Genomic DNA, 16,555 nt, shown 5'->3' with positions numbered 1-16,555 from the left:
AATTCTAATGGATTTGAACAAAAAATGTATTGTTTAGGAATTGTAAATTTACACAGTCGTTTAGCATGTTTAGTTTGTGTATTATTTACGGACAGAATACCTACTAAATAGTAACGAACATTCATGAATTTGGATGACTCCCCCCCCCCCCCCCCCATCAATTGAAATCTGTCTCAATCATACCACATCTCTTTATTTCATATAGAAATGTATGGTAAAAAGATTTCATGCAGTCAAACCTTTTTGAAATAATAGAAATTAATTTCCATTAATATAAGATGATCATGTAACAAATCAGACACAGAAAACCTTATCTTCATTAGCAGTTATACAACATCTTATTTTAGTATCGTTTTCATAACAGTGTGGATAATACCATTTCTTTATGCTTTCAGATTATCAACTGACTGGGTCAGTTTAGGTAAACTGTCCTCTGGAACGCTGAATTATCACATCGTACTTGTTATAGACATTCAATCTGTGGGGTCGCCATAGGTTCTAAACGCAGAAATCAAATAATACGAATAACTAGCAGAGGACTAAACCTTGTTTGTTGATTCTAATGTTAAACACTTTAACGTTCTTTTTGTCTTCTCATGCATATGCATGAACTTTACATTTATATTCTATTTAAATCCCCACTGGAAGGCCTCTGACAGACTGAGTGAGCATAAAATCATTGTTATCGAAAGCCAATGACAAACAAGTTAGAGATAAATGATTCAGTATCATTACCAACATAAGTATTGTGGTTGTCATTACGGTTATAGGAATACCTCTATGTTGGGAATAGTCATACAAAGTATTCACAGCCTTGCTTATTAAGTTCATGTGACAAAAATTGTAATTCTTTCAACTGATCATGTGAAAAGTCAACATAGTAATTTGAAACATTGAAAAATATCTTACAGTGACATTTAAAGTTCTTACTTTTCTAGGACTTTTAGGTTCGTCTTTGTTTTTCAAATCACTGAGAGATTGTGTCCTTCTTTTAGCTACTGCTGCTTTGCTATCTTTTTTTCCTGTTGCTTTCTCTGACCCATCAGCCTGAGGAGATTCTGCCTGGACAGGAAGTTTATCGTTAGTATCAAACACATCATCATCATAGTCATCATTGTCATCTTCTTCCAAAGCTGAAGGACCTGAAAATCAAAATAAACAAGCATTCTGGTTAATAATCCTTAACTTGTCAAGGTATAAACTATATAACAAATATCAAGTCAATATACGAAAAAAAGTGTTGAAAACAAGATTATATAAGTGAATTTTCTAAGTGACCATAACTCTGCACAAAAAAAGTCAGACCAGAACAAATTTCTAACTTGAACTGTAACTTGTCATGATAAAACTACATACCAATTATTAAATTAATATCTTTAAGGAAAAGCAATTAAAAAGCAGAAAACTGAATATTTTTTTAAGTCCAAGGACCATAACTCTGCACAAATCATCAGACCAGAACAAAATTCATACTTGATCTTTAACTTGTCATGATAAAACAAAACACCAAATATCAAATTATATCTTTAAGCATAATGAAAATCAAAGAGCTGAATAGCTCTGAGGGGAAAGACGGCCCTTGTATCTTTTTTTTTTGGAGGGGGGGGGGGGGTTATCTTTTGATAGTCTTCAAATAAAGAATGAAAAAAGAACAGCTAGATTATGTAGAAAGGTTGACAATATTAGTTAAGGATAGGATTCAATTTGAACTGGTCAAGAGATCTGCATCTTCTAAATCTAAACATTCGATTGATAGTTGATAGTTAATTATGTAAAATTCAACTGATTTCTTACATTTAAAACAACTACAATGTTTTCTGAAATCTTAATTGTGTACCACTGAACTACAGGCTAGGCCATTTTCCATTTTTTGTGACAGTACTCTAAGGTTTTTAATTTTTTTATTAAGAAAGTTAGGACTGAAAAATCCATTTAATTTTAAATTTCCATTGATAAAGTTCCCAGTTACAACTCTCATCACAGGGATACAGGTACTAATACAAAAAAAAGTATGATTGATGTAAACTGTGTGAAGCTTGTTTCCAGATCCTACATTTTGAAATATTTGTAAATTTCATAAATAAATAAATTTAAACTATAAAATGCAACTTTTTATTTTATGTTTTTTTTTACCATTACAATGATTTATTTGTTGCTACACACAATTTAGTTTTAATGGAAGACAACTAATCATATACTAAATGTCACATTTTCAAGTTTTATTTTAGTGGATAATTACTCATCAATTGAGGTGCTCCTGATTTGGAGGAAGATTCACAAAACAGAATTTTACAGAAAAAATGAAAAAAATCGTTTCTCTCCCAATCTCATGTATCCCCACAGACTTTGTTTACTTTGAAAGTTGTTGACCTACCAATTAAAGTATTGCATGTTGATGTTTGAATAATCTACAGCAAACATAATTATGTTTAAATTTAACAAATACCAATTTATAATTAGTGCACTAACTCTGAGAATGATTTAAATAACCAGTGAAGGATATCCCTGCTTCTGCATGGTGTGGCATTCCAACAATGACGTCATTATAAAATATCATGTAGGTTGGATATATTTAGAATATCTCGTCATACTGTTTTTCCGGATTGTAAAAGAAACGTAAATAGTGTAAAAGAGAGCTCAAAATACAATAATTTCGCTATCTAAGAAACAGAAGGGAAATGTGTAGAAAAGAGTTTAAAGTCAATCTAATCGTTTGTGTGTTTCCTTCTCATCAATCTCAGTAAGATTTGTTGGGGGGGGTTTCCACACTATAAAAACAAAATGAATGATGTGAGGGAATGTCACTCTGGTCAACACCATAGGGGTCTTTCCCCAAAAAGTGTGGAAAACTAATTTGCCAGACTGACGGATGAAAAGATTGAAGGATGGAGTGCAAACCTGAATTATATTTAGCTTGCAAGAACCGAATTTAATCAAATTTACACTGAGGGTGGAAAGAACTGATCTATCAAAATATTTATGCCAAAGACAATAAGAATTGAACCCTAGCTCATTAATGAAGTTGTTCATAGTTTGCTGTAAAATAATTTATCTTTTATTGCACCTTTGTTTTAAGCCATTATATACACATCTCATCATACTTGTACTGGGAGGTTTGTTGAGAAATTACAATATAACTTCCTTGCTGTAAGGGAGAACTCATTTTATACCTGCTTCTGAAATACTATGGTGATGTTCATTGGTCTTCTGTGATGGTGGTGGTGGTGCAGGTGACAGTCTCTTCAACTCTCCTGGCTGGTGTACTGGTTCCATAGGGGGAGCCATCTTACCACTGCTAGGTCCTGTGTTAGTCAGAAAGGGAACCAGTGAATGCCAGGGAAACACTGGCACTGGTTTATTTGAATTTTCTCCTGAAATATACATGTATATACAGTTGTATGACAAGGCTTTTATTTTAACCATTTTAACTAAATTAATGAAGGAATAGGTATTATATCATTGTTTGTAACAATGTGTCCAGTGGAACTTCTGGTAGGCGGAACAAATATACGTTGACATGTGTCAATATATAAATAAATAGATCCCCATTTCCATTCTCAATTTTATCATCATAGATACCAGGATTGAAATTTTGTATTTGTGCCAGAAGCATGTTTTGTCTACAAAAGACTCATCTGTCCAGAAAACCCAAGTTTGACAGCTGTCATTTAAGTTATATTAGGCCTAAAATAAAATATTGTTTGTTTCCCCAATCCCGACCGACCCTGCAAAAATGGTGCTACTCATAAAATTTTATTGTCAAAACTAAGTCAAATATTATTTTATTCATTTCTGATTTTCAGGCTTGCTGGATCGTCCGATAATGTTCAAGCTTTTTGGAAAATAAAATTATTTCCCTACCTACCTACCCACACCTGGCTCGGCAGGGTCGGGATTGGGGAAACAAACAATATATTAATCTAGGCCTTGTAGGTATTTGTCAACTCAAATTCAACTCCTCCATCAGCAAGTCAAGATATCTGGCCAGACCTTAGGTTGAACTCTTCTCCCTCCCCTGAATTTTATATTTATTGTAAGAACAAAAGTTTGACTCCTCTTCCCCAGTTAAGTTATATATCTATTCAGAAGGCCTTAGTTTGCCAGACTTCCTTCCATCTGGAAGTTAAATATATTACATGTATGTAAAATTATAATGTATTATTAGTTATAACACAGATTTTACTGTAACTATAGTACATTTAATATCCATTTGATGCCATAATTCATTTATAATATTCAGTCTTTTCTACTTTTTTAAACTATATATTATTGCACACAATAAAAATATGTCTGTGTTTGAAAGTTTAAATGGAGTACTAGCATGGAAAATTTTAAGACTGTTCTTTAAATCAATATGCAACATGTGCAATCTAACACTTTGCTAAATAATATAATCCCATCAACATTTATATTCATTCATTTTATTCATAGAACTGCTTGAAGATTCCTTAAAGGAAAATCTGTTCATTAAAGTTTACTATTTTGTATACTTTCTTAATTACCTTGCAAGTTTATGTGTCATGATAAACAGAATAAGGGGTATAGAATATTTGTTCCAACTGAAACAGATATTATAGTATTGATTATAATAAAGGTTCCAGGGGAACTTCTGTCAAACAGAACAAATATATGTTAACAAATGCAGTTTTAAAAACATCTTAAGGATAGTTGGACATGGACATCATGTACTCAGTTTTATATCCTGCTTAACCCTGATTCTTTATCAAGTTCTAAGAAAACTTTGTCTTTACCAGTATTCAGAGTGCTGTCCCCTATTTTTTAAGGTTAAGACTGATTTATTCAATTAGAATGCAGGGAGCAATGCAGGGAGTGCATTGTTAGTTATATACTTTGTTTGATAACTTGACAGAAAAGTACATTGATGTAATTGTAGGAAAAAAATCAGATGTTGTTCAAATATTGAAATTCCCCAATAAACATAGGGTTTTGGTATATTTTGGTGTACATATAATTCATGTAATTATACTCCTTTGTAAAGTAATTTGACCTAACTTTAGGTAATAAATAAAGAAAATTAATAATCATGATAATCGTTAACAAACTTTGTACTGAGAATTAGATTAAAGATCAAAGAAAAGAAATCAATATATTTATTGATCCCAATACACATTCTACTAGGATTGCTTTTCCACAAAGTTTTACCAAATTAAGGTAATTAAATCTAACAAGTCAGAAATAGAACATATTACCAAAAGTTCATTAATCCCACAAAACTGCAAGCAATCCAAAATTACAAACTTATTAGCATAATGGGCCTACCATAACTATTTATCGAATTATACAAATGATTAGGCAAGTCTCAAGGTAACCATAGAAATAAACAGGGGAACATTTTTTACTTAACAATTTAAGTAATTGTAAAATGGGTCATAGGCAAAAACAACCAGGTTGCTGCACTTTTGGTTTCAGAATTTGAAAGACCTTAAAAAAAGTAATGAAATTATTGCTTTAAATCCAGTAAAAAAAAAATATTGGAGACATTCTTCCAAACAATAAAACTAATTATTGCTATTCAACAAAATTTTCCTTTGATCTTTATATACAAACTGATAATTTCCTTGCAGCACAGTAGAGTAATATGAAAAATTATCGCAAGAAACTAAAGTGCATGTGCCAGTTGTAAATGAAATCAACAACGTTGTCATAGATAAAATAGCAATAAACAGATTATCATTGGTCATCTCAACTCAATTGCTTTCCTCACTTTTGCCGTACCTGGTCAAGCCAGAAAATCAATCTCAATGAGATGACCAACAATATAAATACAGAATTCATAAATTTTTATTTTTAATGAAAAACTGTGTATTTTGCCTTCTTTCTTCATGAACAATATCTCATCTGTTGTTATATATGTCAATGATATAAAGGTCAAAATCCTCGGATTATTACAAACTATACCTTATTCAGCATTGTAATATATAATACAAAATCTAAGCAGTTATTGATCAGAACTGATGGTACAGATTTTGTAGTCTTTTACTTCAGCTGATTAATCAACTATTTATAGAATAAGTGGGTTTTTCCAGAATATTTGCGTTGACATTCGAGTGCATGTATTATGTGCATGTATACATTTATCACCTAGCTACATGGCCAAGATTTAAATTGTCTCTATATCTATAGATGCATATATACATGTACATGTACTAAACAATAATAAGATGTAATAATAGTTCATTGGTATTTGGTGTTTAAATTCAAATGTACTTCTGTAATTGATTTCATTTAGCATAAAGAAAGGTAGTGAAGATTGATTTGAGAAGTTGGTTCTTGTGATTTGAGATTTTGAAATAAAAATTAGAAAACCTTCTTTAAAATTTTACTAACATGCATGACTACTGAGTAAATATATTTTCTGTGGGCATCAATGAACCATTTCTTAACTAATTAGAAATTTAAATATCTTTATGGGGACCATATATGCATCAAGACAAGTTTCTTACCTGCACATGTATAACTACATTGTAGTTTGTACCTGTTTTTCTGTCTGAAGATTGTATAGACCAGTTACTCACTTTTATATCTAGTTCATACCTGTTGAACTACTATGTCTTTTTCCTTATTCATGGGATACCAATTTTCCTGGATTTCATTGGTAAAAGTAAACCATCAATTGAAATATTCAACAAAATACCTATTGAAATACATGTAGGCTTAAACTAGTCCAAAACATTATGACGTCTTGGAAGGCTATTTTAAATTTTTGCTTTGACAACTTCCTGCGACCTAAGGCATCAAAAAAATATATAGCCTTTCAGGATGTGATAATAATTTGGACTAGGCTTAAGCTTGCATGTAGTCTTTTTAAAAACTATGAAATCATTCTGAGGACCATTAAGACTAAAGACTTACCTGTAGAAATGTCTGTTATTTGTTGTACTTTCTGTGGACCATCGGTGACAGGCATGACAGGTAGTAATGAGGTGACAGGTGCCGATATCATTGATGACATTGGCGTAATCTGTTGTAACTGTTGCTGTATAATGGACACCTTCTGTGGCTTTCCAGCATGGCTGTGATTGTTTACATAAACTGTTTTAGGGTCTGGGCTGATCGAAGATTGTGTCCTCATTGGACTAGCACTAATTAAACTTTTAAGAGTTGCCATTGTTGTTATAGCAATGTTTGTCATGTGATGATTGTTTGAGGTAACATTTACCTCCCTTGGTACCTGACTGTTATTTATAGCGAATGGCACATTGCGTAACTGATGATATGTTTTCTCTGCTTGTCTCTCCTGGACAGACTTAGGAGAAGGCATTGAACTGAGCGAGTGACTCTGAGTTGATTTGATCCTATTTTGTATCTCTTGCATTGGCATGTTAGATAAACTTGCCATTCTCTGTTGTTGTAATGGACTTGGGTAAGCACTAAAAGGCAGACTTCTCTGAGAACCTGGACCAGTGGGGGTGTGAATGTCAATACCAGAATCTTCACTTCGTAATGAATCCTGCTTAGAAAGATTAGTACTTTTATATAAATGTTCTAATGAATGAGGCTGCATCATTCCTAAGGCATTAGACCCTGAAGGAAACCTTGGTGTAATAGGGGATACATGCTCTGATGAAGAACTCCCAGATTTTGAGCTCCAACTTCTGGTTGGAGAATTCATATAAACTTGTGCATGTGACCTGGGAAGTGGAGATATAGGAGTGAACGATACAGAATTCCTTCCTGTTGAAGGCGATGGTCCACTTCCTGTTAACGGTGATAGAGGATTCTGCATAGGTGTTGGTGAGTAGGCAGGCGTGGTGGATCGAGAATTTCCCAGAGATAATAACATATTTGCTGCCTCAGCTTCATCACAGCGTACTGGCGTGGCTGACGTGTCGTATTCACTATCCCTATTAGATTGGGTCTCCCAGTCAATCTGTCCATCATCTCCTTTACTGGGATAACCCCGCCCATTCTTTTGTCCTTTCATTGATAAGTGTCGAGAACAATAACCACGCCTTTGAGATTCTTTCGTGCATCCTTCCTTAGAACAAAGTCTTCTCCACTGTTTACCATTGAATTTTTTTCTAATTCCATTAGGAGTAGAAACTACATCGCCTTTTTTATATTTCTGTGATGTAGAGGGTGACCTAGGTGTACTGGATCGACTACTCTCACCAGACTGAGCACTTCGACTTCTTGCAGATTCTCGCTTCTTTGGTGGCTGTCTATTTCCTTGTGACCTTGACCCTGATCCAGGTGTTGCACTTCCAGACCTTGGTGTACTAAGACCTGAGGAATCAAAGAAATCTTCACTTTTCATTTCATCTTCCGATGAATCACCTCTTTCATTACTTGTACTTTGAGGCAATGATGGAGAACGTTCAAATCGTTGTACACTGGACGGAGATATTTCAGAATGATGTGCCATGTGTGGAGGCAAAGCCTGGGGTTGTACTGGAACTTGTACAGAAATGGGCGTTGATATAAACTGTGGTGGAGGCGGGGTCTCCTGCTCTGGAATTCCTTCTTCTAAATCTTCATACCATGGTGGCTGTAGAAGCCTGAGACTTGCCCTGGACACCCAATCATCATATTTATTATCTCTCGTTCTAACTCTGTAACCTATTTGATGGGTACGTTTAGCCACCATCTGACCTTCATGATATACCTTCTCCTCAGGATGAGTTCGCACACAGACACGTGAACCTACACCTAACATAATAGCCATTGGACTATGATCACTGATGATGTCATAGAAGTTCCTCTGGTCAGCAACATCATTATAATACACTATGTTCTTATCACTGTCAAATAATATTCCTATATGACGATTGTTTTTGATATCTCTAATAACACCTGGCTGATAAACTCCATCACGTCGAGCTAGCACTCTCTGATTTATCCATTCACTGAAGTCAATTAGAGGTCGTTTGGAGGGCAGTACTGTTTCTTTTTCCATATCATTGCTCTTTCTTTTCTTAGGAGGAATAGCAATTAATTTCTCTTCTGTTGGAGTTTTCATACCAGTTTCACTTGGATGATTTGAACCATCTGAGCTTTTCCGTTGCATTGTTGGTAAGACCTCTGATTTAGGACTTGGAGGAGGCAGTGATAGTGGTGGTGGTAATGGCTGCTGAAATGAACCCTCAGACTCTTTAGTTTTACCTTCCTCAACTGGTTTTACACTTTTCCCAGTTTTCCCTGAAATAAGGATAAATGCGATTATTTAGAGATAACCTGTATTAATTTTAGTAACCCTTCAACTAGACAAGTTATAACAAATGAATGGAAATATTAACTTTTCTAGACATAGGCCAATGTTTGAAAATGCATAGGGACAATGAAAATATTTGAAAAATATAATCATTCATATCTGATGACATCACATTTTGAAAAATGTGAAATTTATGCAGTTTTTCATGTTATTTCCATTGAGAAATTGATTGGTGGACCCTGACTTATCTAACTTCCTACATTTTACCTCAAGATGTCTTTAGGTTTTTTATGGTTGGATTAGATTTCTTCATTCCATGTTACAACAATGTAAGTAAATAAAGTTTGAAAAGATTGATTGAATAAATTTATAACTGCTAGTGGCCCTTATCTTACAAATAATCATTCTACATAAATGTCCATGACATACACACACTTTATTTTTTGAAAATAATTGTTTGAAAACAGTGTTCAAGGATTTTATATTGATGAAAATATTGAGAGCATCCTCATTCGTTTGGAATTAAAATTACTCTAACGAAGACCTCTTCAGTGGTTACAAGAAAGCTAGGTCATGTGATACAGATCTATCTAAAGACCAAACAGATAAGAAAGTCTTCTTCCTTCAATGTTATCTGTCAATTTACCTTTAGGGGCCTCACTACCCACAGCAGCACTGGTTCCCTGCTCCGACCTGGTATCTTTTACTTCGTCATCTATTTTCTCAGCTGGATCCTCCTGATTCTGTCCAGCTCTCTTCTTTCCTCGTCCTAAAAAACAAATAGTATAACTAATTAAAATGCTCTGAAGGAAGCAGCTTGAAGACTGCATAGATGGAACCATGAACAGTTGGTGCAAATATTGACACAACAATCATGCTAGATACAGAATTTGGATTGTGATTAAGTGTTTGACACAGCATAGGTTACTGTTTATTTTGGACCCTTAAGACCAATTTGAAAACCTTACCAAAATCTAAAAGTTTTTTGCAGTCATATAAAAAATATTCCTCATATTTATCATAACTTTTCAAGAAGTTTTCAATTTATTCTATCAACTTGACCAGACCCCTGATATGTTTGAAGTGACCAGTTTACCAAAACACTTGATTTCATTTGTGTTCACCAGTTTACAAAACATTTTCATTAAATTGTTTAACTACAGATAATTCCAGTTACTGAAAGAAAGTTTTAATCAGCAAACATAGGAATCATGTCTCATTACATTCAGTTACCACTGCACTTCCAAAGGTTTATATATATATATATATATTAAATAATCATTCTCATGTTTATATGTCAATAACCAAATGTTATACAATGTTATATACGTACATGTGCGTATTGTTATGCATTTACTTTTCTGCATTGGCTAGAGGTATAGGGGGAGGGTTGAGATCTCATAAACATGTTTAACCCCGCCCCATTTTTGGGCCTGTCCCAAGTCAGGAGCCTCTGGCCTTTGTTAGTCTTGTATTATTTTAACTTTTAGTTTCTTGTGTACAATTTGGAGTTTAGTATGGCGTTCATTATCACTGAACTAGTATATATATTTGTTTAGGGGCCAGCTGAAGGACGCCTCCGAGTGCAGGAATTTCTCGCTGCATTGAAGACCTGTTGGTGACCTTCTGCTGTTGTCTGCTCTAAGGTCATGTTGTTGTCTCTTTGACACATTCCCCATTTCCATTCTCAATTTTACATGTTGTAAAAGTTTATAATGAAATTCTATCAAAGACATATGAATCTACAATAATAATTTTCTTAATTAAACATAATAAACTTCCTTCTTCTTTGAAATCTTACTTAAACCCCTGTGCCTCGATTAATCTGTTTGAGGGCTGTCTAATCGTTTACCCCCTGTGCCCCTCCCCCTTAAAAGAATGGTGATTAATAATAGTATTATTACACAAACCTGTACTGGCAGACCTGAAACCTGTTTGAGGGCTGTCTAATCATTTACCCCCTGTGCCCCCCCCCCCCCTTCCTGTCTGAAAGAATGGTGATTTATAGTAGTTAAACAAACCTGTACTGGCAGACCTGAATCCTGTTTGAGGGCTGCCCGATCGTCCACGTTTTGTCCTAGTCTCTCTTCTGCTCATAGTATAGACACCTCAAATTCTGACCTAGAAAAGAGTTGATGTATAAAGGCAACAGTAGTATACCGCTGTTCAAAATTCATAAATCCTTAGAGAAAAAACAAATTCAGGTTACAAACTAAAACTGAGGAAAACATATCAAATATAAGAGAACTCTGACACATCAGAGACACAACACCGAAATGTAACACACACAGAAACAAACTATAATGTAACAATGGCCCTTTTCCTGACTTGGTACAGGGCATTTTATAAAATGGTGGGTTGAACCTGGTTTTGTGGCATGCCAAACCTCCCGCTTTAATCGCAGTGTTAATTATAACATTAAAATGACAACATAACAAGACAGGGTTACAATAAATAAACAGATAAATGGGAGAAAATATAGGACAGAGAAACAAACGAATAATCAAAAGGTAACAGGTTAAAAAATATTTGTATACGCCAGACACACGCTACGTCCACACAAAACTATGCTCAGATGTAAAAAGTTTGAAAGCAATAACAACTACAAAGTTGAAGATTGCCGAGGACCAAAAGTTCCAAAAAGATGTGTATACATCTGACGATTTAATTTATTTAAAAACAAAACATGATGTTTATGATTTTTGAGACGACTGCCCTCTCTTTAGCTCTTCCACCAAAAGGTAGATCAAACTCAATCTGAGAGTCATTTATATTGTAAACCAACTTATTATAGCTAATATTGATTATATTCTTCACCATTTCTAGCCCCAATTTGCATGATTTAATTTTCTATGTACATGTATTTTAATTTTTTTGATGTTTTCCTATTTAAGTGAAAATAAATATTTACATATTTCCAATGATTTTGATTTATTTCAGTTTTCCACTTGTGTAAAGTCATGATAATAGGAATATCAGATCCTAATTGGCAGGCATAAGTCAAAAATAAGTGTCACCAAAAACATGTACATCATTCAAGTCTAAGGGTTGTTATTTTGTTAAAAGTCAGTCAACCGGGAAGAAACAGAAACTTGAGTTCTAACTCATCATAATTAAATGAATGTATATACATGTTATAAACTAAAAAAAAGATCCAGACAATAATAGATGGTCTATGGTTTGGATAAATATAGCTTTCATCAAATTTCGGGAGATGAAGTCAATTCACCCTTGAAGGATAACAGTTACTCTTGACAATTTCACATTTTAAGTTCTAGTTCTTCAGTCAACTGCTCATATAGCCCAAATAAAAATATTTGTATGGACTAAATTCAAGTCAGACCCTAATCATTCTAATCTGTACCCCCCTCTCTCCAACTCGTGTGTTTTGAAAATTTGTATGAAATATTCTGAAAAATTGCCTTTTTGGTTTGGAGAAGATGGTTTCTTATGTAATTTAATTTTAATTTTTTTGATGTTTTCCTATTTAAGTGAAAATAAATATGAAATATTCTGAAATAATATTTCCCAGTGTGATAAGTTTAAAACTGGAAGATCACATTAGAATATTGTCTGTTTGATAACCATCAATGAACTTGCTTAATAACTGTCAGTCCACAGCAATCAGCTGATACACCAACTGTTGGCATTCTCATATCTAACTGTTTGTTGATAGATTAATAAAATTTGTATTTAAAAATATTAGAGCACTGTATATTATAGAAAAGTGTCTGGGTGAGAGAAAAAAAATCAGAAATAGAAAGCAATTTCTGAGAGGCATGCAAACCATGAAAGTACTTGAATCTAGTATTTGTTTCTCCTTCAAAAGTACCTTTCTTCAAATTATGCATGGAGAAAAAATTTCCTAATGTAACTTATTACACACAGGCACTTGTCTAAGAAAAAAATTTCCTATATACCATATATTTTTTTCTGAGACAAGTGCCTGTGTTATTACAATATCAAATAATACAATACCAATACCCGGTCATTGAGGATCATGTATACAGCAGCATAACTCATCATTCCCATTTACTGAAGTTGAGAAAAGTTTGATGAAAATTTACTTTGAACAATGAATGTGGAAAAATTTCAAACTATTGTGAACAATGAATGTGGAAAAATTTCAAACTATTGGCAACCAGGAAACGGCTGCACTGCAGGTACATAATAATTTCTTACAGGCTACAACTCATAGCTATCAAACTGAAGACCAAATATCAATTCATTCCATTCCATAGAAGCCAAGAAATCTTTTCGACTTATCGGTCTTTCAGGCGCATATATAAAAGATAAAAAGATTTCCCTACCAAAGCTAATACATTGTTTTTGAGATTTTAAGGTACATGAATACTGGAACCAGACTCATTGTTAACAGATAAGATTTTGAAATTGTTGGGTTTGGATCACTGTCCAGGGTAAATATTTATTTTTCTTCTTTTGTTAATTATCAGCAACGAAAAATATACCATCACGCTGATGCTGTGTCATCAAGTGCAGGTGCTGTAAAAGTTGTGATCAATATATTGTAGGCCAAAACTTGTTCCTGGATTTACAAAGATACCAATGGTCGAGCACGTGAATTTAAATAAAATGGATCAACGCCCAAAGTGAAATTTTGAGGGTCTCAATACGAGTTCACAATAGACTAGTAAGTTTCTGGTTTTTTTTTCAATCTGACTGAGTACACCCAATTACTCTACAGAGAAATTTAGGGCTGATGCAGTGACATAAACTTTACTGAACAGTGAAACCAAATGCTTTACAGCATCTGCAGGTCATCAGAATATTTTTGCTTTTGCAGGTAATGAAAAATAGGGGGAGAATTTGTGTATTCAAAATATGTCAGATTTACTTTTATGCTTTGATAACTTGTACGTTAACACATGAACAACTAAACATGCTGACTATTTTCAAGCAAAGAGTAAGGATGCTTATTTTTTCATTCTAAGAGCTGTGACCTACTTCCATGACCATGATACTCCATATTATTCATTGTTGGTGAGAAGATACAAGCAATATTAATAGTAAAATCATTCTTTATTTTCTAAATCAGATTTATCATTTCTCGTTTTCAACATTTACACATAAAATAAAGAGTGAATAAAACCAACTTCCTCGACCACATTCCGTAAGGTCTTGAGTAACCTACGTCGAGTCGTGTCGAGAGGGAGAAATGTCACAAGAAGTCAAAGAATTTCACTGAAATTTGGAAAACGATGGACACATAAATGATAATTTCAGATGAATAATTGAGTAAGCTTTACCTTGCTTTACTATACGGATATCACATTCCAGAAAGTTTGCGTAAAACTGCTGTATGGCGACAAAAGTATGTGGCGTAGTCTTGGTCGTTCATGGTGTGTAGTAAAATTCTAGCTGACAACACTGTGTTGTACGCAGCTTACGACTCTGTGTACATAGTTAAGGGCACATATTTTTTACGAGATTGACCTAAATTTTATTAATGTGAAGAATTTACGTGGAAAGGAAAAGATATATTCTACTAAATTTAACTCATTGCTTTCTGTCTTATATTTATTTTTCATTTGTCTGTGTAAACTTTTTGTGTGTATCTAAATAATACAGTTTCTTTACATTATTATGGTTCATTCTGCACACTTCTATAAATGGTGAATGAGAACGTGACCTAAGATACAAGCTCATCGATTGGGCAAAAGTTCATCATCAATGACGTCGACTAAACCCTCCAAGATGATTGGACAAAGAACATCTAAAGATTTTGTCAATTGATTAATTCTCCCAACATTTGATACTTTAAAAACATGTTGTAAAAAACACAAAAATCATTGTATCGAAATGCATTCGAACCTTCGACATGCTAAAATATTTTTTCCGATAATTAAAATATCATTGCATTTAGTAATTTGCAGCATTTGTTTTCAATCATAGATTATACGTCATACCCAGAAAATGCACAAAAGCCCCGCCTATTTTCATCAATGAACTAATGAAAAGTTTCCGTACAAACCTAATTTAATCCAACATACAAGTTTATGGGCCTCCGATCCATTGTTGTCTTGAACCACAATATGTGTGTATTATTTTTGTACGATTACGCAATATCCATATTCTTATGTTCACTACAGTACACAAAATACATTTATCCATTATTTAAAAAAAAAAAACTTGTACAAAATTTTAATGAAAAGAAAGCTAGTAGTTTACTGTCCATCTGATGAGTGATCATGAGTTTTAAAGCCTTGGTCAACTGATTTTTATAGTTCGTTCTTATGTTGTACTGTTATACCACTGTCCCAGGTTAGCATTTGTTAGGGGGAGGGTTGGGATCCCGCTAACATGTTTAACCCCGCCACATTATTTATGTATGTGCCTGTCCCAAGTCAGGAGCCTGTAATTCAGTGGCTCAGTTGTCGTTTGTTTATGTGTTACATATTTGTTTTTCGTTCATTTTTATACGACCGCAAATTTTGAAAAAATTTTCGTCGTATATTGCTATCACGTTGGCGTCGGCGTCGTCGTCGTCGTCGTCGTCGTCGTCGTCGTCCGGCGTCCGAATACTTTTAGTTTTCGCACTCTAACTGTAGTAAAAGTGAATAGAAATCTATGAAATTTTAACACAAGGTTTATGACCATAAAAGGAAGGTTGGTATTGATTTTGGGAGTTTTGGTCACAACATTTTAGGAATTAGGGGCCAAAAAGGGCCCAAATAAGCATTTTCTTGGTTTTCGCACCATAACTTTAGTTTAAGTGAATAGAAATCTATGAAATTTTGACACAAGGTTTATGACCACAAAAGAAAGATTGGGATTGATTTTGGGAGTTTTGGTTTCAATAGTTTAGGAATAAGGGGCCAATAAAGGGCCCAAATAAGCATTTTTCTTGGTTTTTGCACAATAACCTTAGGTTAAGTAAATAGAAATCTATGAAATTTAAACACAATGTTTATGACCACAAAAGGAAGGTTGGTATTGATTTTGGGAGTTTAGGACCCAACAGTTTAGGAATTAGGGGCCAAAAAGGGACCCAAATAAGCATTTTTCTTGGTTTTCGCACCATAACGTTAGTATAAGTAAATACAAATCTATGAAATTTAAACACAAGGCTTATGACCATAAAAGGAAGGTTGGTATTGATTTTGGGAGTTTTGGTCCCAACAGTTTAGGAAAAAGGGGCCCAAAGGGTCCAAAATTAAACTTTGTTTGATTTCATCAAAATTGAATAATTGGGGTTCTTTGATATGCCGAATCTAACTGTATATGTAGATTCTCAACTTTTGGTCCCGTTTTCAAATTGGTCTACATTAAGGTCCAAAGGGTCCAAAATTAAACTTTGTTTGATTTCATCAAAAATTGAATCCTTGGGGTTCTTTGATATGCCAAATCTAACTGTGTATGTAG

General features: G+C 33.8%; 1 protein-coding gene across 2 annotated transcripts in view; it reads right to left on the bottom strand.

Annotated features, from left to right (window-relative positions):
* Nucleotides 1-14,588, bottom strand: part of LOC143078653 (uncharacterized) — a 36,039-nt gene extending 21,451 nt beyond the window's left edge. For both annotated transcript variants that reach the window (XM_076253523.1, XM_076253524.1), the window contains exons 1-6: nucleotides 14,440-14,588; nucleotides 11,194-11,293; nucleotides 9,819-9,941; nucleotides 6,874-9,159; nucleotides 3,171-3,371; nucleotides 931-1,142 (exon numbers count right to left, since the gene is read on the bottom strand). In XM_076253523.1, the coding sequence (XP_076109638.1) occupies nucleotides 931-1,142; nucleotides 3,171-3,371; nucleotides 6,874-9,159; nucleotides 9,819-9,941; nucleotides 11,194-11,269 (2,898 nt within the window). In that variant the 5' untranslated portion in view covers nucleotides 11,270-11,293; nucleotides 14,440-14,588. The remainder of the gene's footprint in view (nucleotides 1-930; nucleotides 1,143-3,170; nucleotides 3,372-6,873; nucleotides 9,160-9,818; nucleotides 9,942-11,193; nucleotides 11,294-14,439) is intronic.
* Nucleotides 14,589-16,555: the final 1,967 nt, after the last annotated feature.

This window comes from Mytilus galloprovincialis, chromosome 6 (genome assembly GCF_965363235.1).
Source record: "Mytilus galloprovincialis chromosome 6, xbMytGall1.hap1.1, whole genome shotgun sequence".
Classification (NCBI taxonomy): Eukaryota; Metazoa; Mollusca; class Bivalvia; order Mytilida; family Mytilidae; genus Mytilus; species Mytilus galloprovincialis.
The sequence above is the reverse complement of the archived record's forward strand: the minus strand, read 5'-3'. Positions and strand labels throughout refer to the sequence as shown.